Below are 22,865 nucleotides of genomic sequence, written 5' to 3'. Positions count from 1 at the left end.
TGTTACAAGAAAATGTGTGTCTTCCTCAAATTCCATTGCGTTAAGTTTATTTAAAAAATCCGTAGTATCTTGTATATATGATTTCACCGCTGGCATGAATGGTTTTAGGAAGAAATCAACGAATTTGGATATTGATTCGTTCAATGACTCGCAGCCCGAGACGATTGGGCGTCCCGGGGGGCTACTCTGATTTTTATGCACCTTTGGGAGGACATAAAAGATCGGTATGCGTGGATTTTTGTTCTTTAAAAAATCATATTCCTTTTTGCCTAGGAACCCTTGTTCAAAACCTTTCTGTAGGATATTAAACAGTTTTCCTTGGAGTTCAATGGTAGGATCTTTGTTTAATTTCCGATAACATTGTTCGTTAGAGAGTTGTCTCATAACTTCTGTGGTGTATCGGTCTGTCGCCCAGATGACAATAGAGCCGCCTTTGTCCGCTTGTTTTATTACTATAGACGGATCGTTCTTTAGGGCACGCAACGCTTCTTTTTGAGCTCTGGTTATATTGAATTTGACAAACTTTTTATTTTGTTGTTCAGCTGCAGAGATGGCGGACAAAACTACTTTCTCAAAAAGTACTACTTCTTTTGGAGTTTTTGATGTTGGAGGACAGAAAGTTGATTTTTTCTTCAAACCTGTTGTTTCTATGTTCTCTTTCAATGGATTCTCACAAAAGAAAGTAATAAGACGTATCTTCCGACAGAATTCAATAAATTCCGTCTTCCTTCATTTGACTGTCTAGAGTCAAATAACAAAGAGCCCAATTGTCACCCTCCCTCAGATGTGGATTCCACAGACTGGCAGAGGCACAGAATGGTAAAGCAAGAAAATGCCCACTTTCTAAAAGTGGCATGTTCAAACACACAATTTAAAAACCAACTTCACTAAAAGATGTATTTTTAAATTGCGAGTTCAGGGACCCCAAACTTCAAATTTCAATCTCTTCCCAATTGTAAGTTACACTTGTAAGCGATTACAAGGCAGCTCCAATGATAACCTATGGAAGAGATAGTCCTTGCAATAGTGTAAAACAAAATTAGCAGTATTTCACTATCCGGACATGTAAATCACAACAGCACATGTCCTACATTTAAATACAGTACACCCTGCCTATGGGGCTGCCTTGGGCCTACCTTAGGGGTAACTAATATGTAGTAAAAGGGAAGGTCGGGGCCTGACAAGTGGTTGCAGTTGCCAGGTCGACATGGCAGTTTAAAATTGCACTCACAGACTCTGCAGTGGCAGGCCTGAGACTTGTTTGCAGGGCTACTCATGTGGGTGGCACAATTAGTGCTGCAGGCCCACTGGTAGCATTTGAATTACAGGCCCTTGGCACACACAGTGCACTTTACTAGGGCCTTACCAGTAAATCAAATGTGCCAATCATGGATAGCCAATCATAATCACAGTTTACACAGGAAGCACTTGCACTTTAGCACTGAGCAGCAGTGGTAGAGTGCCCAGCATTCTAAAACCAGCAAAACTGAAATGCAGCACACAGTTAAAAACAGGTAAGATGAAAAAAAGAACATACCAAAGATCTTAGGTCTAACAGGCATATGTTTACTCAGCAAGATCTTTAAGTCACAAAGAAAAGTACTTTGTATCCATAGGGCACTTTCCATCTTGTCCAAGCCTTTTAATTTCCAATTGAGAACGAGATGGAGCTAGGATTGGAAATACCACATTCACTGGGAGTTTTGTTTTTGTTTTTCATAATTGTTGTAAAAATAAAACAGTTTTTCATTAAATTTTGTATTATATGCTGACTGGATACATGTGCCTAAAAGTTGAGCTCCTGCAGTAAAAGTTTTTTGGCTTGTTCCGTGAGTGGCAAGTAGCATTCCCAAAATACAATTTGCATCATTTCTTTTAAGAAAGAGACTAAGGGCCTGATGTAGATCTTGGCTGATGGGTTACTCAGGCACAATGGTGATGGATATCCCGTCTGCCGAAATATAAATCCCATAGGAATAATGAGATTTATATTTCAGCAGACGGGATATATGTCACCGTTGTGACGGAGTAACCCGTCCGCCTAGATCTAAAACAGGTTGTAAGTGAAGGGTAAGTCACACATGAGGCAGAATAATGGAAACACCACTTAATGGTATTTATTAGTATGGATGCTTCGAGAAAGGGAGGTGCATTCTCAGTGTTTTCAGGGTCAATGAGAATTTTCCAAGGTAAAGGATATGCTTCTTGATGCGTGGTTCCACAACTTGGGTGCCTTGAATTGGTTACATTGATTACTTTTGTGAATAGGAAGAATGCTTTGGGATTTAAAAGGAAAGATATCAACATGTTACTTGTCTGTTTCTGATACTTATACATGTGCTGAAATATAGGTACATAAAAGGATTTTCATTTCACACCAGGATTCATAACCCATGGATATTTTTCACAAATTGAGCTACTTTATTTTATAGAAGAAGTAATTAAAATATGAGAACTGTACCATTTCCCGCTGTGGTGTTTCCAGTGTGGTTTGCATCAGTTGTAGGTGATGACATTAAACTGATGATGCCAACAAGCGCAGACGTCTTCCCAGAAGAGGTTTGTGGAGGAATGGTGCTCGAAGTTGCCTTTTTAAAAAAAGAATATTAGGTTTAGTGCAATGTCACCACCTGATGTATATGCATCTTGATGTAACCATTTCAGTGGGAGTATATTCTGTATATCTGGATATGGATTTGTGCCAGATCAATTTTCGACTTTGAACATAAGATATATTTTCTTTTATTAGACCTATCAACTTTTTGACTTCCTCCTCCATTTTTTCTGATCTTGTTTTTGCTGGCCTTAGGACTCTGAGCACCTTACAACTGCAAACCAGTACTAAAGTGCATGTGCTCTTTCGTCTAAACATAGTAATATTGGCTGATACCCAACTGGCACATTTAATTTACATATAAGCCTCTAGTAAAGTGGTACTATATGTACCAATGGCCTGTAAATTAAATGCAACTAGTGCCACCCACTTACGCAGCCCTTTGAACATGTCTCAGGCCTGCTATTACAGTGTCAGGGTGTGCAGTTTAAAGTGCCATTTCGACCTGGCAAAATAAACCTTTTGCCAGGCCCAAACCTTCCTTTTTTAATACAAATACGTTATCTTCTATAGTAGGCCTTGGACAGTCCAGAAGGTAGGGTTCAATGTATTCAAAAAGAAGGACATGTACTTTTACATTTTACTTGTCCTGGTAGTGAAAATCTCCTTAATTCGTTTTTCACTACTGCAAGGCCTATCTCTCTCATAGGATAACATTGGAGTTGCCTTATTATATTTTCTAAGTGTAATTTTTAAATGATAAGATATTACCAGTTCAAGTTTGGTTTCTCTGGAATCATAATTTAAAATCCAGACTCATGATGGAGTCGGATTTTAAATGCCACTTTTAGGAAGTTCAAAAAGAACAGTTGATGGACAGAATGCAGAACAATGTCATACATTCACCCCAGTATAGAGATCTGGGCCTAAATCCATAGTTTTTTTGCTCACCTTGCCATTCCAGTTTAAACCAAGCCATATGCAAATCAGTCTTGATCCTGTGCCTCATGGGAACAGTCCAGCCCGAACTGCCAAGCCAGGTCCTCCCTGGACTGGAAACAAGCATCCTAGGACGGTTTTGGTGTTTCACCCCTCATCAGCCAGGATAGCTCTACTCCAGTGGCATGGAGAGCACGGTACCCACGTCTGGGTTACCCGTCCCACTCCGGGTGACAAATGCAAAAACAACCGTTGATGGACAGAATGCAGAACAATGTCATGGTGAGCAAAAAAACGATGGATTTAGGCCCAAATCTCTGTACTGGGATTAGTGCATGTCATTGTTCTTTAATGCATAAGGCCAACCCTCTGGATATATGAGAATGAGACAAGAAATATTGATGAAAGAAGTCTCTGGGACTTATTCTCCATTTACACACTTCTGCAGGTAGGCAGCCTCTCAAGCCCAACATCTTTCAATTGTAAAAAATTGTCAATTTGAGAAGGCAAGACTAAACGTGGTCTCTGTAAGAGAAACAAGTACTTTTTCCATTTATTCTCCAAAGAATAACCAGAAAAATAGTTTGTAGCACTTATACCCATCTGTAGCCAAATTCGTTGAGAGCTCCCTTCAAAACAGCTATCAGCCATATGCCCATAATAAAATCTCCTAGCACTCAAAATTAAGATAATTCCAATCTTTCTTTAAGATAAGGGCTAATTTCTCTTGGTCAGATGGATAGTGTCACCTACATCTTGAGTAAAGTGAATACACAGTCTATTCAGAAGATATACAGTGATGCTGACTTTCGTTTTACAACATGTAGTTTGTGAAATGCTTTTATATGCTTAGAAATGTGCCCTCAGGCTTTGAATGGAACCACCATAATTAAAAGGGTAAGATTGTTTTGGTTTTGTCAGACTGTGTACCTAATATACACAAATTTAAAGACATGGTACAGTATATAATAAGCCAGCAAGAAATTATAATTTAATGTACCAAATATGCACACATTAATGAACGAAGAGAACAGTAAATCAATTTATTTTGCAAACTTATAAAAGAGATTCTCTCAATTTTTAAGAAACTATCAGAGACATGAATTGTACAGCGTCAATACAAAACCGACATATGGGTGAAGCGGAGAAGAAAGTCAGCAGTCTTTTTGACTGTGATGTTGAACCAGGGTTTACATCTAAACTGATCAAGTTGAGAAAATCAGGGGGTTGTGAATCTCAGTGTTAACACTGCTGATCAGCTTAAATCTATCTTAAAATGCGGTGAGGCTCACAGAGTATTGCTGGGTTTTGAATATAGGTTACAAGAATGTGCAATAGGAACCAGGTCCAAAGTTGAACCCTGCTGCCTGGTGATTGGGGGGACTCGAGCAGTGCTTGAACTTCATTTTGCATAGAATTAGGGATGATCTACTAATATACCAGAATTCCATGAATGGTGGCCAAATTTACAAATGTACCTGTAGGGATGCGTATAGCTGTCTTGACAATATGCTTACATTCCTCTTAGTCCTAGTGTTGATGAAAAAAGACCTCTCGTGTGCAGCTTTTGATTGTTAGTCAGGAGGCACCCATCCTTTTTCTTTGGGTAATGTTTTCTGATAGCGAGAGAGCTGTGCGACCTGGCAACCCATGTAATCAAATGTGTCTGGAGCTATGTTCATCAGATGCGCAAAGCCTTCTTTGTTCTTGTTGCTTTTTTGTGTTATATGCTAGTACAGAAGCAATCTACAATGTGTTACACATGTTTTGACCCTTTTTGAGAGGTTTGGTGCTGTCTTCCTCAGTGTGAGACCTCAAATCCACAGCTGATTGCCCCCCCCCCAAAGAAATAGGCGGCTAAATTAGGGAAAATTAACATGCAGAAACCAGTGTCTTATGTGATACTACTAGAAATGTGTGTCCTGCTGTAATGTTTCTTCCTGTATCACCTGAATGAACATCCTGGTTCTACAGGTAATGTCAAAATGGGTGCCTAGATAGGAAACAAAGTAGTCTTTGTGGCAGTTAATGCTCAGCGCCACATGGATGTGTCCAGCCAAATTGTAATAGCGCAAGAAACCCATTGAAAAACAGCACAGCGTGTTCCCAATTCATTTTTAACCCATTTCAGAAAAATATTCTCATTTATAGAACTTTTAAACATGCGGTACCTGGACACTCATATGTTTATTGTGTCACAGTATCACATTTTTTTCAGATAAATTGTTGGAATTCTTATTTATGTTAGTGCATCGATCCTTTTATTCTTGTTACAAGTTGTATGAGCTGGTATATACCCCGCTGACAATGTCCACATTAATAAACACTCACATTCCCCTTCCCACAGTTGACCCCTCTCTCACGTCCAGTAGCAGCACCCCTCTCACTACCCCTAAATTCCTCACGGTGTTCTATCTCAACACTCGGTCAGCAGTCGCCCATGCACACGAACTCTCAGTTCTGTTGGATTTTCAAGCCCCGGATCTTCTTTTCTTAACGGAGACCTGGTTCAGCGATGACTCCCTCCCCGCCCTATTAGCCACCTTACCGGCCTCCTACTACGCCCTTCGGGCTGATCGCCCTTCTGGCAGAGCTGGAGGCGGCGTGGCGGTCATCGCACGCACCGATCGCCTTTTTCAAATTCTGTCCCTGCCTGATATTGCGACCACTGAATACTTGGTCATTCGCACTACCTCCATTACTCCCCCTCTGACCGGCTTTCTCACTTACCGTCCTCCTCAATCCCCTCTACAGTTCCTTTCTGACTTCCTGGAAGTCCTGGCTACCATTACAGTTAATAACTCTTCTATTCTACTCCTAGGCGACTTCAACTTCTGGCCTTCTGACCCAGCTGAATGTTCGTCCTCTAAGGAATTCTCTGAAACTCTCCAATCCCTCAACTTCACTCCCCATGTTCACTCCCCTACCCACATCAAGGGTCACACGCTTGACCAGATCTGGTCCCTAAACTGTCCCGTGGAATCCCTTTCAATTTCGCCTTGCACTTGGTCTGACCACTACCTTATCTCTTTTTCCCTACCTATTCACTCCCCAGCCAATCCTCCTCGCCCCAAAAACATCTGGGTTCGAGCATGGGGCCGTGTCAGCCCGGAAGACTTTTCCTCCCTTCTTATCACTTCCCTCCCCTCCCTCCAGGGCCTCTCTACCTTCTCCCAGGTCGAGGCCATCGACCAGTGGCTCTCCGCTGGCAGTGACTCTGTTGCCCCGCTCAAACGTATTACTTCCAAGCGTGACAAGGATGCCAACCGGTGGTTCAACGCAGAGCTTAAGGCCACCAAACTTACTGTACGCCGTGCGGAGCGGGCTTGGAGGAGAAGTTATTGCCCCACTTTAAGACTGGAGTATATCAACACCCTTACCCAGTACAAAAAAGACATCTTGGTGGCCAAAACCGCCTACTTCTCCTCCAAAATTCTTGATGCAGAAAACCAGCCTAAGGAGATTTTCACTATTGTCCACAACCTGGCGTTCTCTGATAGAACAACTTTGAAACCCGCCCCCTCCAAGGAACTCTGCCACTCCCTCAACAACTATTTCTTCCAGAAAATTTCGACTATTAAAGCCAATATCCCGTCCCCTTCTCCCTCCTTTGTTGATCCCCAATGCCCCCCCCCCAAGGAACAACTCATTGCCCTTCCCCCCATATCTAAGGAAGCCCTGTCTTCCTTGGTACCTCTGGTTAAATCTGGCTCTCCACTCGACCCCTGTCCTGCCCACATTCTCCGTCACATCTTTGTTTCCTGCCCGGACCCTCCCCTTCACCTTCTCAACAGTTCTCTGGCTAAAGGGGTGGTTCCTTCCCCCCTGAAGTCTGCGGTCATTGTGCCGATTCTAAAAAAACCTGGGGCTGACCCTTCTGTCCCTGCCAATTTCCGCCCCATCTCCCTCTTACCTTTTCTGGCTAAGGTGCTCGAACGCCATGTCACCGGCGTCTTGAGCTCCTTTGTAGAGACTTATGGAGCTCTTGCTCCTCGCCAGGCCGGCTTCCGCCCCGCACACTCCACGGAGTCCGTTGTTATTTCAGTCTTGGACAACCTCAGGGAGGGTATGGATACTAACCGGCGCCAGGCCCTTGTGCTCCTCGATCTGTCGGCCGCCTTTGACACGGTGGATCATACCATCTTGCTTTCCCGTGTCGGGGCGGCCGGGATCGGAGGGACTGCCCTGGTCTGGCTATCATCCTTCCTGAGCAACCGCACCCAGGCCGTTCGTCTGGGTGATTTTACAGCGGACGTCCGAAAAGTCCAGTGCGGGGTTCCCCAAGGCTCCTCCCTTTCCCCCCCTCTTGTTTAATCTTTATATTGCCCCTCTTATTTTCTCTCTTCAACAAATGGAGGTCGCCGTATTTAATTATGCGGACGACCTCCAGCTGGTCTTCAATCTCTCCTCTTCCCCCTCTTCCATCCTTAATTTTCAATCTGTTATGCTCCACATCCGGGACTGGATGAACCACAATCACCTTAAACTCAACCCCGACAAGACCGAGCTGGTGTTGACGGGTGGTTCATCCAGCCCCTGGTCCCCTCTTTTCTGGCCCCCTTCTCTTGGCCCCTCCCCGGAACCCTCTACCTCTGTTAAAGCCCTCGGCATAAAACTCAATTCTCAACTCACCCTTCACTCCCAGGTTAGCTCTGTGGTATCTTCCTCCTTCCTTTCACTGCGCACTATACGCAGGGTGTCCCGTTTCTTCACTTTCTCAGCTCTCAAACTCATCACTCTAGCCATGGTGGTGTCCCGCCTGGACTACGGCAACGCACTATATGCAGGTATTCCTGCATATAGTTTACGGCGTTTGCAGCAGATACAAAACCAGGCGGCCCGCCTGGTCTTCAATCTTCCCAAATTTCACCGTTCTTCCCCCCTCTTGAAATCCCTGCACTGGCTCCCTGTGCGAGCCCGAATTCAATTCAAGCTCACCTCCATCACTTTCTTGGCCCGACTGGATCTGGCTCCAGCATTTATCTCTTCAGAGATCACCCCCTATATACCCACTAGGGAACTCCGCTCGTCCTCCCAGTCCCTCCTCACTATCCCACGCTACCGGACAAAGAAGTGGGGAGGTTCGAAATTTGCTACCCTTGCTCCGCTCCTCTGGAATTCCCTTCCTCTGGATCTGCGATCCATCACCTTGTACCCGCAATTTCGCAAACACCTCAAAGCCCATTTGTTCACTAAATCCTTTGTTTAAATCCTCAGCAGTCTACCCCGTTTTTCTTCTTAGCCCTGGATTTGGTATTAGTAGCGCCAAGAAACCGCAGGTGCACGAGCGCTTTACAAGTATTTTAAAACTCAAACTCAAACTCAAACTAACACTTCTACCAGCTTTCCATAGTATTATTTTATAGTAGATAGTTTCACGATTCAAGGCAAAAAACGTTGCTCAGCATCACCATACTTAGAATGACACCTCTTCATATGATTCATTTTATAATCAACAAATAGCAAACATTTTTAAAACTGTTGTACTATAATGTAACACTTACTGGCAATGACGTTGATGTGTCTGTTTTATTTGTTTCATTTGTTGTATTTGTTGACAAACAAATGGTGCATGGTAAAAATATCATCATCCAGATCATCAGGCTCATGAAGTCCATTGGTAGAACCTGACAAGAGAAAATAGTTCTTATTATTCACCAACCACACAAAGATGTCTAGTATTTTCTAACACTGCTGAACCCAGATTTCGTTTTACACGGGAATGAGGTTGCTGTCCACATAACGTTGTATGCAGACTACTTTTTCTATGGAAAGTCAATCAATAAATTGAGTAAGTTCAAATAATAATAAAGGTTAACTGCTGAAATATTGGTATGTATGACATAGAGGGCACAGTAGCCATATAACTTGCCACAGTGCCACTGTGTTGGGCATCGATGCAGTACTTAGCAATGGGAAACCATGACACATGTCCCGATAGGAAACAACGGGTACACACATACCAGGGGTGTAATGATTACTGAGCTAACACTGGTACAGTCAGTCAAGAAAAGCTTTATTTCAATTGCCTTTTTACAATCATAAAAAGCACACGTGAAATGCAAAGATTTCATAAAAATTTACACCTAAGATTAAAAAACAATGTCCATTAAAAAACAAAACTTTTAGACCTAAAATATATTTCATGGTATTAATAAGAATGGTGAACATTAAAAATGACAATACATCCAGACAATGTCGCCCCTTAAATCGCGATACTCTTCCTTTGACGAAGGACTTGTTTTAAAAACATGGATATCCTCCAGGCTACATGTTCATTTTCTACAAGCTGAAGCTTGATAAAAGTCGAACGGCATTGCCTCAGTCCCCAGTTTTTTAAAAGTGGAACTATCCAAGCCTTTCTTAACTCAATATAAAATGTACAAAATAAGACTAGGTGGAATGAAGATTGAGCCGATTGGACATAATTGTAATTCACTTGCCCAATCGTTCACTTTTGGGAAAGAAACAAATCTGTATATGGTCCCCAATCTGAATCTAATTAATAGGAGCCTATCAAAAACTCTGGGTACAAATATTAAATATGGCTGTAAACTAAAAGTAGTAAGGACCATCTGGTGTTGCTGGACACTTGGCTTCGTAATTTCCCCTGATAATATTAACATATCCAGGAATTATAGTGCATCCTTTCTTAGGCTTTTTCTTGTAATCAGCATGAGCGAGTTCGGGTTGGTAAAATATTCCGGATGGCCCAAGTCTTTCATAAACTCTTTCACAAACTTGACCCATGGAATCTTTTGTGCCCTTTCCAGCATCAGACTATCCTGTAGAATCTCCCTGTTCAATTTTGTCTCCTCTCTTGACCAGATCCTATGCCAAAGGAGAGTACAGAGAATGCTCATACCTAGGCAAATATTTAGGAATCTGCAGAAATGCCAAAATAAATCATGGTTACTTGGGCAAGAGAAATATCTGCATTGGCAAAAGAAAAATGGCTAGGACAAAGAGATATGTGTTGCATTAGTGATCAGACCTGAAAAATAAAAGGTTAAGGAACATTATCAAAGCCAATTTGCCTTTTTTACAGTGTGCGCAGAGAAATGCTTCAATCACACATAAGGTACATTCCTATAAGAACATGTGCCAACATTATAGGCACAGAGAGGTAATATATAGACGCCGTGCACTCAAAACAATTAAGCAGACACAAACATTTCCAAATGCTAATTTATTTTGTGGTGTGCCCTTCACAAATAAAATAAAATAAATTGTGAATGTGAGTTCACCCTTCCAGTATATCTATTACCCACGCAGTTAGGTGGAAAAATAGAATGAAAGCATGAATATGTAGGTGTACAGGCACACAGGTTTAAATCACATTAGAAAAACCATTCCCACCGAATTGTCTTATGGTAAAATCTGTTAGGTAGAAATATGTGGCCACAAGCACTGCACGTAAAGCGATTTATTTTCTGAATTAGTTGTTGTGGAACTTTGTGTTGCATGTCTGAAACAATCTGTAACTTCCTGGAAAAATTAAGTGTAATTTCTTTGCTTTCTGAATTGCAAGACGATTACTTGAGTTTAAAAGGACAGTAAAGTGAGTGTCGCTGATTGGGCCTGTCCAGAAAACTGTTGTTAAACTTTACTTTAAAAAGTCCTGCAAATAAATATTTATGTTCGAGGCATATGAGCTGCAGATTATACACTGTGCATAGATCGCCATCTGGTGTTGGGCCCGGATGTTTGCAGTTTGTTTTTCCTCTTGGAAAGTCTTTGGAAGTCACGAGGTAGGTGACTCCTCCTTTGGTTAGTATTGCGCATGGGCTTCGGCTCCATCCTCAGATTGTTTTTTTCCGCCATCGGGCTCGGATGTAATACTTCGCGCTCCGGTTCCGAACTTTTCCAGTTCAACGATCGACGCAAAATCCTCGCTCATCGAGATTCTTCAGATAATAAATCATCTTAATCACCTTCTCTTCGACACTTCTTCGATTCCCGCCGTCGACGGCGGCCTTCGGGCCTATCCCGGCTCCGGTCTCGGGTGATGGAAAGAACTCCCTTCAAGAAGTGCCCTCGATGTGGGTCCAAATTCCCCCACACCGATCTTCATGAGGTGTGCAACCTCTGCCTCTCCCCTGAACATGAGGCTCAAGACTGTCCCGCCTGCAAGTCTTTTAGATCGAAAAAGACTATTTGAGATCGAAGGGCCAGACACAACATGGCGCACTCCTCGACCTCCGCTCCAGTCGACATCTTCGGAGACGACGTCAAAGCTCCGGGACAGCAGAACATCGAAGAAGATGACGACGACCTCGTCAGTGCTTCCGAGGCCGACGACTCAGATGTGGAGGACATCACCCCGGCGCAGAGGGTCGTGAGTACTATACCCCCTCCCACACCCGCGCCGATACACAAAAAGGCTTCGGTCACGCCTTCACCTTCGAGCCTAGGCAAGACCAAGGACACTGCTTCTAACACCCCACCTTCGGGCCCGGTAAAGAAGCCTACTAAGCCTTCCGGCAGCTCGGGCTCGAGCCAGCCTACCAGCGGTGCCGAAAAACACCCTTCGGCACCGAAGAAAAAATCGGCCTCCACCTCCACACCGAGCTCAGCACCAAAGCCCTCGGTGTCGAAACCCACCCTCTTGGTGCCGACCAAACATCATAAGGCCCTCTGTGCCGACACTCCCGCGCTGAAGCCTCTCTCGGCACCGAACAAAAAATCGGACGTCCCGAAAAAGCACGGCTCAGACAAGCCTAAAAAGCCGTCGGCCCAGAAAACCTCGGCGCCGACCGAACAACCAGTGTCGCAAGAACTTTCACACCGGATCCTATGCAAAAGACACTTACCAAGGATCCAAAAACTGGACATTTGACACTGTCTTCCAAAAAGAGACATTTGGACAAACCAGCTCCACCTTCACCTCCAAAGAGGTAAGACACTGCTACCTCCCCTTTCAGAGTGCCTTCCCCACCTCCTCCACCCCCTCCACCTTCCCCACCTTCCCCACCTCCACCTTCTCCACCCCTGCCTCATCGCTCTCCGACCCTGTCTCCAGACCATGATGATCAAGGGGACCCTTACTACGATCCAGCAGATGTGCCACAAGACCCCACCCCTACTGGATCCCCAGACCCATGGGATGACTATAACAATCCGGACATCCCAGATGTCCCACAGGATGACGTTTATCCATCCAGGCCATCCCCACCAGAAGACTCGTTAGGTTTTCACCACCTACTACAGAGGGCGGCACATTATCACGGGGTAGAGCTACATACTGACCCAGTAGAGGAAGATTTTCTCCTAGACACCTTCGATACTGCACATAGGTCTACTGCTATACTACCTATGCTAAAAGGACAAATCAAACATGCACCAGAGGTTTTTAAAGACCCAGTCAGGGCTAGGGTCCTAAACCCACGTATAGAGAAAAAATATAAAGCCGCCCCCACAGATCCTTCATACATTAAAGGCCCTGCACCACTGGATTCCTTAGTGGTATCTACAGCTAGGAAGCATTCAAATTCTCAGGCGTCAGGCGAAGCACCACCACCTGACAAAGAGTCCAAGCTCCTAGACGCCTCAGGGAAGCGCACTGCATCACAAGCAGCCAATATATGGCGTATCGCCAACACTTAAGCGCTATTGGCCAGATACGACAGAGCGCATTATGATGAGTTAGAGACCATCATGCACCATCTCCCTGAAAAATACAGAAATAGGGCTAATGAATTGATTCAAGAGGGAAAAACTATAACTAATACCTCTATACGATGTGCCCTAGATGCGGCAGATACAGCCTCCAGGGCCATAAACACCAGTGTCCTCCTCCGTCGCCACGCCTGGCTAAGAGTTTCAGGTTCTAAACCTGAGGTGCAAGCCTCCATATTGAACCACCCATTCGATCAACAACATTTATTTGGTCCAAAAGTTGATGAAGCCCTCGAGAAGATGAAGAAAGACACTGATACGGCGAAATCCATGGGAGCTCTACAGTCACACACTCCTAGGACCTCCTTTCGCCGCTCTTCCTTTCGGGGCACGGGTAGAGGCTACTCCTCAGATAGCGCATCCACGTCCTACAAATCCCCTCCTCAGTCTACCTTCACAAGGGGTTATCAAAGAGGCGGCTACAGAGGCAATAATAATAAAGGCAGAGACAAGACAAATACCGCCCGCTCTGCCACACCGCCTACCCAATGACTTTCCCCCGCTCCCTCCAGACCATTCCACTCCGGTCGGGGGCAGAATACAAAATTTCCTTCACGTCTGGGAGACCATCACCTCAGACAGATGGGTGACCCAAATTATTCATTCAGGGTACTTCCTAGAATTAACATCTACCCCCCCAAACATTCCACCCAGGCAACGCCCAATGTAACAAGAACATGCCACGTTATTAAAACGGGAAGTAATCTCCCTCCTGCAAAAACAAGCCATAGAGCAAGTCCCCATCAATCAGCAAAATTTAGGGGTCTACTCCCTGTACTTCCTGATTCCAAAAAGAGACGAGACTCTACGACCTATTCTAGATCTCAGACCTCTAAACACTTACATACATTCAGACCATTTTCACATGGTAACCCTTCAACAGGTTCTTCCACTCCTCTCCCACAACGACTTTCTCACCACATTGGACTTGAAAGACGCATACTTTCACATCCCAGTACACCATGCTCACAGAAAGTACCTCAGGTTTGTAGTGGATGGGCAACACTACCAGTTCAAGGTGCTCCCGTTCGGGGTCACAACAGCACCAAGGGTATTCACCAAGTGCCTAGCAGTAGTGGCGGCACACCTCAGAAGACAGCACATTCACGTCTTCCCATATTTGGACGATTGGCTAATAAAAGCCACGTCCTACGACCAATGTGTGCATCACACCGCCGCTACAATCCAACTACTTCACCAGCTAGGTTTCACGGTGAACCACCAAAAGTCCCACCTGGTACCATCACACACAAAACAATACCTCGGTGCCACCATAGACACCTGAAAAGCCATAGCCTATCCCAATCCTGCAAGGATTGCAAACATACAGGCTCTGCGTCAAAAATTCATACTTCAACACTCTCTCCCAGCAAGAGTGTTTATGCAACTTATAGGGATGATGGCCTCTTGCGTTTTCAGAGTGCCTCATGCAAGACTCCAGATGCGTCCACTCCAAGAGTGCTTAGCGCGCCAGTGGAACCAGGCCCAGGGGCAACTGACAGATCTGGTGTTGGTGGACGGTCGCACCCATCGCTCTCTACAGTGGTGGAACACCACAAACCTTTCCAAAGGTCGACCGTTCCTGGACCCAGTTCCACAAATAACCCTAACAACAGATGCATCGCTCTCCGGCTGGGGAGCTCATCTGTTACATCTCACAGTACAGGGCACATGGACGCCGCAATAGAAGTTACTCCACATCAACCACTTGGAGTTACTACCAATCTTCCTAGCCCTAAAATCCTTCCAGACGCAGATTTCAGGCAAGGCAGTCCTCATTCGCACAGACAACATGACTGCCATGTACTACATTCAAAAGCAGGGGGGCACACACTCTCCACAGCTCTCTCAATTAGCACAGAGCATATGGAGATGGGCAATTCCGCAGAAAAATTTTCTCCTGGCCCAACACGTCCCAGGAGTCCAAAACACCGTGGCAGATCTGCTCAGCAGACAAACGCAACAGATCCACGAATGGGAACTTCACCCACAGGTTCTTCACCCATTCTTTCAGAAGTGGGGGCATCCTCGGATAGACCTCTTTGCCACCCACGAAAACAAAAAATGGCCAAGGTTCGCCGCCAGAAATCCACACCCATTGTCCAAAGGCAATGCGATATGGATGAACTGGTCAGACAAATTTGCATACGCTTTTCCACCTCTCCCACTAATTCCATTAGTGGTGTGAAAGCTACAACAGCATTCCCTCACGCTCATCCTGGTAGCTCCAACATGGGCCACACAACCGTGGTACACCACACTACTGGAACTCTCGGTAGTACCACACCAAAAGTTACACCTCTCACCATGCCTCCTAACCCAGAACCATGGAGAGATCAGGCACCCGGACCCAGCTCAGCTCAACCTTGCGATCTGGCTCCTGAGGTCCTAGAATTCGGATACATTAACCTTCCCCCTGATTGCATGAATATTATCAGAGAAGCTAGACGCCCTACTACTAGGGCATGCTATGCTGCAAAGTGGAAAAGATTTGTTGTTTACTACCATAACAACACAATCAACTCTCTAAATGTGTCCATACAGCACATCATCTGTTACTTGCTCCATCTACAAAGGTGTAACCTAGCATATACATCCATTCGGTTACACCTCGCTGCAATTGCTGCTTACTTACAGAACAGGCAGCACCTATCGCTTTTCAGGGTGCCTGCCATCAAAGCGTTTATGGAAGGCCTCAAAAGAGTAATTCTACCCAGAGTACCACCCTCACCTGTCTGGAACTTGAATATAGTTCTCACAAGGCAATGGGACCGCCTTTTGAACCATTACATAAATGTGAGCTGCAATTTCTCACATGGAAAACAGCTTTTCTAGTGGCTATCACTTCCCTTAGAAGAGTTAGTGAAATACAAGCACTCACTATACAGGAACCTTTTCTCCAAATGCATCAGAACAAGGTTGTACTCCGCACCAACCCAAAATTCCTACCCAAAGTCATTTCTCCCTTCCATCTCAACCAGTCGGTAGAATTACCAGTCTTTTTCTCACAACCTCAAACCATTGCGGAAAGGGCTTTACACACACTGGATGTTAAAAGGGCCTTACTTTACTACATCCAAAGAACACAACCTTTCAGAAAAACCAAACAGCTATTTGTCTCTTTCTCTCCACCACATAAAGGCAACCCTATTTCTAAATCAGGGAAAGCTAGGTGGATTGTAAAACGCATACAGATTTGCTACCACAAGGCAAAACGAACGCTATCTGTTCCCCCTAAAGCCCACTCTACAAGGAAGATAGGGGCTTCTATGGCTTTTCTAGGGAACATACCATTAGATGACATCTGCAAAGCAGCGACATGGTCAACACCGCACACTTTCACAAAACATTACTGTGTAGATGTGCAAACCAAGCAACAAGCTAGTGTGGGCCAGGCTGTACTAAAAACACTGTTCCAAACAACTGCAACGGATGCCGGTGGTCGCCGCTAGGGTTGGGTACTGCTATATAGTCTATGCACAGTGTATAATCTGCAGCTCATATGCCTCGAACGGAATATGCTACTTACCAGTATGCATCTGTTCTTGGCATGTAGAGCTGCAGATCTATACATGCCCACCCGCCTCTCCGGCTACCTGTATCCGTTCCAGTCTATCTTATTTAGATACAACACACATGGGTTTCTTTACTGTTATTACTACGCTCCATCTTTCCCTGCTGGCGAAAAACAATCTGAGGATGGAGCCGAAGCCCATGCGCAATACTAACCAAAGGAGGAGTCACCGACCTCGTGACTTCCAAAGACTTTCCAAGAGGAAAAACAAACTGCAAACATCCGGGCTCAACACCAGATGGCAATCTATGCACAGTGTATAGATCTGCAGCTCTACATGCCAAGAACAGATGCATACTGGTAAGTAGCATATTCCTTTTTTTTGATTTATTTATTTTCCTATAGAAGTGAACAATGTTTAAGAGACTGCACCATTTCTTGTAATCCAGTGAGTGTAGGATGGTAGCGAAATAACCAATTGAAATAAATAAAGGAGTGACATCAGAAGGTAGTGTTCAAGACAGTCATGTTTACATAGATTAGGAAACTACTCTGTATATTCACAAGTATACCAGGACTGGAACCAATAACCTGTTCCATAACATGAGCTTTTGTAATCACATGTGAAGCCTGCTGGAATGAGTTGGCGTGGGGACGCACTGCCAATGTAAGGAACTAAAGCAGCTGATCTCAACATTTTGACTTCTGTGGACCCCCACTTGATCATTACTGTAATCCGAGACCAGCCACTGAATCATTATTGGAATGCGGAGCACCCACAAAGTCAATATAGTAATTTGGGGATCCAAATCTAAGCATTTGCAATGATTGGAACTGCAAAACAATCCACACAAATATGGAAATGGGCATTCATCAAACAAATACACAAATGCTGAAATATTTTATGCAACTCACAAACAAATATCAAAAATTAATTGAAATTTTAATTTTAATGGGAAGGTTGGGGTTTTTCTAAATTCAATTGTGACCAACCGTCTGTCTGACTGCTCCCCCAAATCAGTCTGAGGATACCAACTTGATTTTAGCCTCCAATTTTAAATTCCTTCACATTAAGAAAACGTTTTGAAATTTTACATTTTGCATCTTCATTTATATGCATCTTATTAATTTGTTAATATTATTTAGCAGTTGCGGACCCCCTGAGTAGGCATCGTGGACCCCTAGGACCACAGGTTAAGACCCACTGCACTAAGGGGTTGATGTATCAAACAGAAGGAATATGTGTTGCTACATACAGGCTTAAGTTGCTCAACCATGAGAAAGGAAAATCATATGTGTCTAGTCTTGAGATTACATTGTATGTGAGGCGCAATACAGAACAAAACAGACTACTGAAGAGTGCGTTCCACAAAATTGAATATGGTATTACTCGCCCTAGACTGTAACACATGTATCTGTGGGCATTTCCGGGTCATAGAAGAAAATTCCAGTTAAGAATTGGCACCATGGGCGGTTTCTGGACATACCTGACTGAATACATTTGAATCTTGCTTCAGGTGTGGTGTATGTTCTAGGAGTGCATTCGTAGTGAATTAATTGGAGTCAGCCATAAGGTCACCCTTGCCGTTAACCTGTTATTGTGATGGATCTCTACAAGGTTCTTAACATTTAATATAGTGCTGTATTTCTCTTCAAACCATCATCCATATGGGCTACAACTTGCATGCTTCGGGGAGAAAATGGCCAGTGTTGTCATAACAAGGTGTTCCTATTTTAGAAATGATGTAGGAGAAATGCCATAGTTCGGTTGAGACAGCGGTTGCTCCAGATCCTGGAGCTGTAGTCAAGAGCCGGAGTTTTGGAAGTAGCACTACATTTTAAAACATTCACCATATTTGCAAAGGGTAGAAAAATAGATTTTTCTATAGCTGCATGTCATGGAATGTACGTTGGCGATTCCAAGGTGAGGAATTGATGTTTGCATTAGTGTAAAGATTCCACTGGCTAGGTATAACCAGAGATCTTTCTAAGAAAACAATACCTCAGTGCATGAAGGGAGTGAATATCCAGTGTATCTTGTGCAGTTGGAGCATGTGGGGGCTGTTGCCTTTATTGAACCAGGATGAAAAAAAAATAATTGGGCAGCTCAGTAGTACCTCTCGAAGGAAAGCATGGCAAGGCCTTTATCAGAGTTGGGAAAAGACAAGTGTTGAGTTTGTTTCTTAAAGGCCTCACCAGCCCTATCAAGTGCAGGACTATACTGGTGATTAAATAAACCTGTCTCTTTTGATGACCATGGAAATATTCTAAACCGTTCTCTAGGAATGACCATGGCAATATTCTGAAACCAGTAAAGGATTTGAAATATGATGAACATTTTATTTAAGCCTCTCTCTCTTATTAGTGAGATGGGTATCCTTTCCAAAATTTGTCTTTCTGCCCAGTCACCTAATGTGGAACCTAGTCTGACTATTTTATCCCGTGTCCTTCTGATCTGAATACCCAGGCACCTGAAGCATGCAGAGGCACAAACAGAAGGTAACTCAGACACAGTTTGTTGGACAACACAGATAAAGAGAAGAAAGAGCTCAGGCTTAGTTCAGTTAAAATGTAAGATGGAATGTTTACCAGAGTCTTCACTAGGTAAGCAAATTAGTGGAATTGACATACACCAGCACTTCGTTCATGTATAACAATAAGTTGTCCTCGGAGAATATGCAGGTGGCAGGTTTTTTATTTTTTTATTTCAAAGAGCATAACAGTATAATGCAAGCAACACCAGTGAGATGCATCTGGTTAGCAAGGATGGCAGCCTAATCAAAAACAGAAATACAAACTAAGACAGACAGCAGATGGAAGAAGAAAGCTGGTCACTAAATCCGAATATTTCAGGGTGAACAGTGCATTTCTTCAACAAATACTTGCGCTTCTCTAGTGTCTCGCAAAACCTCCTACATCATTATCAACATCCCCTTCAACACACCCACATCCATCATACTATTAAGCTTCCATCAAAGAGGCTCAAATTATTCCTACTTCATAGGGTATCTGCAACTCTAATATGCTGACTTCTCTGTACTCATACACCAATTAATCTCCTTCCTCCAAATTTCTGAATCCATCATCTTAGTGCTGTCCCATTACCTGACAATATTTCTACTGTCCAACATCAGTGCAGATTATGTAAATTGTGTTTATAGCTATACAGGTCAGCTTTATCTCAGATTTCCACAAGTGCCAAACCGATGGTCACCAGGAAATTCAGTCATATAAAAACTGTAAGAAATTGGATTATTAACTGGGTTGGTGATTACTCACCTCAAGGGGTAATCAACCTTTGTCAGGGTGAACCACTAAAGTCACTAAATAAACTATAGGTCAGCCCCCAATGGCGCAGAGCAAACATGCTTAGCTTAGTGCAATGTGTAAGTATTTTTGCAGTACCAAATCAGTAATAAAGATGAAATTCAAAACACGAAAAGTCCCAAACAGAGTTAGAAACATAGAGTAAACTTTCATAAACAAAATGACACCACCATGACAAAACTCCCTTAAGGGCAACCGGAGATATGAATTTTTAATGTTTTAAAGAGGAATAGAGCCAAGAAGTATAAAGTGCCAATGATATTCAATGGTTATGGTAGACCAGAGCCAAGGTGCAATTTGACACTAACCGTGATGGAGCACGGGTTGGATACACCAACCAGGTCCATCCTTTTCAAAGATTTTACATTCTGGCTTTAGTCCTTTAAGCCACAATCCACAGGAGTAGACTCCTAAAGTGTCACAGGGAAGGCACTTGGACACTCAGGGTTTCAGGTAGAGAACAACCATTTGGTCCAGTCCAGGTCCAGTTGCAGGGAATGACCTCTAGTAGCTCCCTGTAGCTTTAACAGGAGGTCAGACTTATTACCCTTGGATTCAACTTCTTTGTCCTGGCACAAAAGAGAGCAGGCTCAGTCCTTCAGGGCTCTTGACAGGTCTCAGACAGTAGGTTCAGTCCTCTTCTGATCTTCCTGAGGTCCAGGGGTGTTCAGAAGTGGGTGCCAAATTAATGCATGGCCCAAAGTAATGGGTGGGAATGACTATTGGGCATGCCCTTACCAATGGGGTAAACGTTCCTTGGGACAACCCTGCCCACTTTGGACATTTTCAAGATGACGAAAGACTACGGTCACAATAAATCTGGGCTCTAAGGTCTCGGAGTGCGTGTGGGAAGTGTACTTTGGTAATTCGAGTGTCCTCCCACATCTAACACTAATATCTCATTTGGTGTAGTCACTGTACCCACAATAAACCCAGAGACAGAAGCCTGGTGGAACAAAAGTAGTGTTTTCCAGCAACCAGATAGTGGATACGCAAACATTTTTTGCCATACAGTTTCCCTTCCTTTTAAGTGCACCCCCAGTGTTGTATGTAAAACCCAGAAACAGATATCTGGTAGAACAAAAGTAGGATTTTCAGCCACCAGACAGTGGATTCACAAGAATTGTTTTGTCATCCTGTTCCCCTTCCTTTTAAGTGTGCCCCAAGGTGATATAAGCACACCCAGCAGGCATGTCATGAAATTCAAGCAGGATTTGATTAACGCCAAAAAGTCTGCTCACAGCTCCACCCTGCATATTCTCTCAGGCTCAGTGGAGTACTGTCTGCTCATTGGGACAGCCTATTGCTAACTCATAGGAACTACTTCCCAACGTGTTTACATCAATTCAGATGCTAATTATTGGCTGGCATAAGTGGGAGAACAAATGCAAATTTAGCCTCAAGGAACCTTTCTTGAAGTTACTTTCCTTTCATATTTATTTACAATTCAACTTCACCATTGAAGTGGATTTTTAATAACTATCAAAAATAGTTGTTTAATTATTTTTCTAGCTAGTTCCATTCCCAAAAACAGTGTTAGAATTGTAATTTGTACTCTACATAGGACAGCTAGGCCTGGCACAGTAAAAAAAGAAAAGTGTTGGGTGCTCGTCACTATAAAGACGTTACATTAAATTTCTATGTGTCCTACTTTTAAACACGATGCACCCTGTCTTGTGGACTACAAGACCTGCAGGAGTGACTTATTAATATTTAAAAGGGAGATTTTGGCCTGTTAAATTGGTTTATTTTGCCTTGTTGAATTGCAGTTTGTACTCTATTGCAGTCATGCTACAAATGTAGGCCTAAAGCCATGTTAACACTGCCACTGTAGTAGGCGGCACAATCGGTGCTGCAGTCCACTATACTGTCATTTAACTTACAAGCTGTGGGTAATTTTTGTACCATATACTAGGAACTTACAGGTAAGTTAAATATGCCAAGTCGACAATGTTTCAAGGTGGAGCACAGGCACTTTCCTATTGCTTAGCAGGGGTAAAGTACACAGAGCTGTCAAGCCAGAAACAATATAGGGTTCAGCACAATGAGAAAAATCCGGGGACACTACGCAAGAAAAGTTGGATTTCCCATAGCAACCATCAATTTGCTTAGTCTAAAAATGTTCAGGTTACATCACAGCCCGGATTGGTCAAAGAAAATTCACTTCTCTCTGTTGCTCACCATGGAGTACAACCCCAGTCTTTGATAGTAGATCCTTTGTAATATTTATATGGTGTATCACCTTCAAACTAGAATCTATGGCTTTCTCCCTGCATTGGAAGAGTTCTCGTCCTATTGCTTACTTAGGTTTCCCCACCAGCTTTCCCTAATACATTCAAGGTGTTTCAGCATGTTACATAGGAGCATAGAATATGTTTTGAGATGATGCCATCAGACAATTCATCCATGAGCAGTCTAGCTTCGGTTAGGATATAGTCCAGAGTATTGTCCAACTTGATCTTGTGGGCAATGAAAGTATGTCAAACTTGTAGATAGCAATAAAATCCTATTGTGGCTATCTGGGAGCTTGAAACTATACGTTGCTGAACATAAGAAGTAGTCATGGGCCTTGCATAAGTCTCACTCTCACTTCAAGTCGAGGATGCAAACACACTCCCGTTGCCACTCCTGCATGGAGTCTTTTTCACCGTCAAGTCCACCGAAGTGTAAGTGGAAACATAAGAAAGCAAAGTGGGACTCAATCCCATGCTGCCACTCTCGATCAAAAGAAAAGGTACAAGCAGCGTAAAGGTGACCAACAATCTCGCTCCTGACCTGATTAAGGAGCTGATCCTGCAATTAATCTGATGCATCCCGAATTTGCTGAGCCTTCTGTGGTGCCTCAGCAGGTCA

The 22,865-nt window shown here is 43.6% G+C and overlaps 2 protein-coding genes across 2 annotated transcripts in view; one reads left to right on the top strand and one right to left on the bottom strand.

Annotated features, from left to right (window-relative positions):
* IFT74 (intraflagellar transport 74) overlaps window positions 1–22,865 on the top strand; it is a 508,298-nt gene that overhangs the window by 172,279 nt on the left and 313,154 nt on the right. The window lies entirely within an intron of this gene.
* The window catches only part of LRRC19 (leucine rich repeat containing 19), a 68,031-nt gene that overhangs the window by 39,369 nt on the left and 5,797 nt on the right, over window positions 1–22,865 (bottom strand). Inside the window, exons 2-3 of the mRNA XM_085641334.1 lie at window positions 8,998–9,120; window positions 2,462–2,588 (exon numbers count right to left, since the gene is read on the bottom strand). Coding sequence (XP_085497460.1) covers window positions 2,462–2,588; window positions 8,998–9,111 — 241 coding nt within the window. The 5' untranslated portion in view covers window positions 9,112–9,120. The remainder of the gene's footprint in view (window positions 1–2,461; window positions 2,589–8,997; window positions 9,121–22,865) is intronic.

Source organism: Triturus cristatus, chromosome 2_2 (assembly GCF_964204655.1).
Source record: "Triturus cristatus chromosome 2_2, aTriCri1.1, whole genome shotgun sequence".
Classification (NCBI taxonomy): domain Eukaryota; kingdom Metazoa; phylum Chordata; class Amphibia; order Caudata; family Salamandridae; genus Triturus; species Triturus cristatus.
The sequence above is the reverse complement of the archived record's forward strand: the minus strand, read 5'-3'. Positions and strand labels throughout refer to the sequence as shown.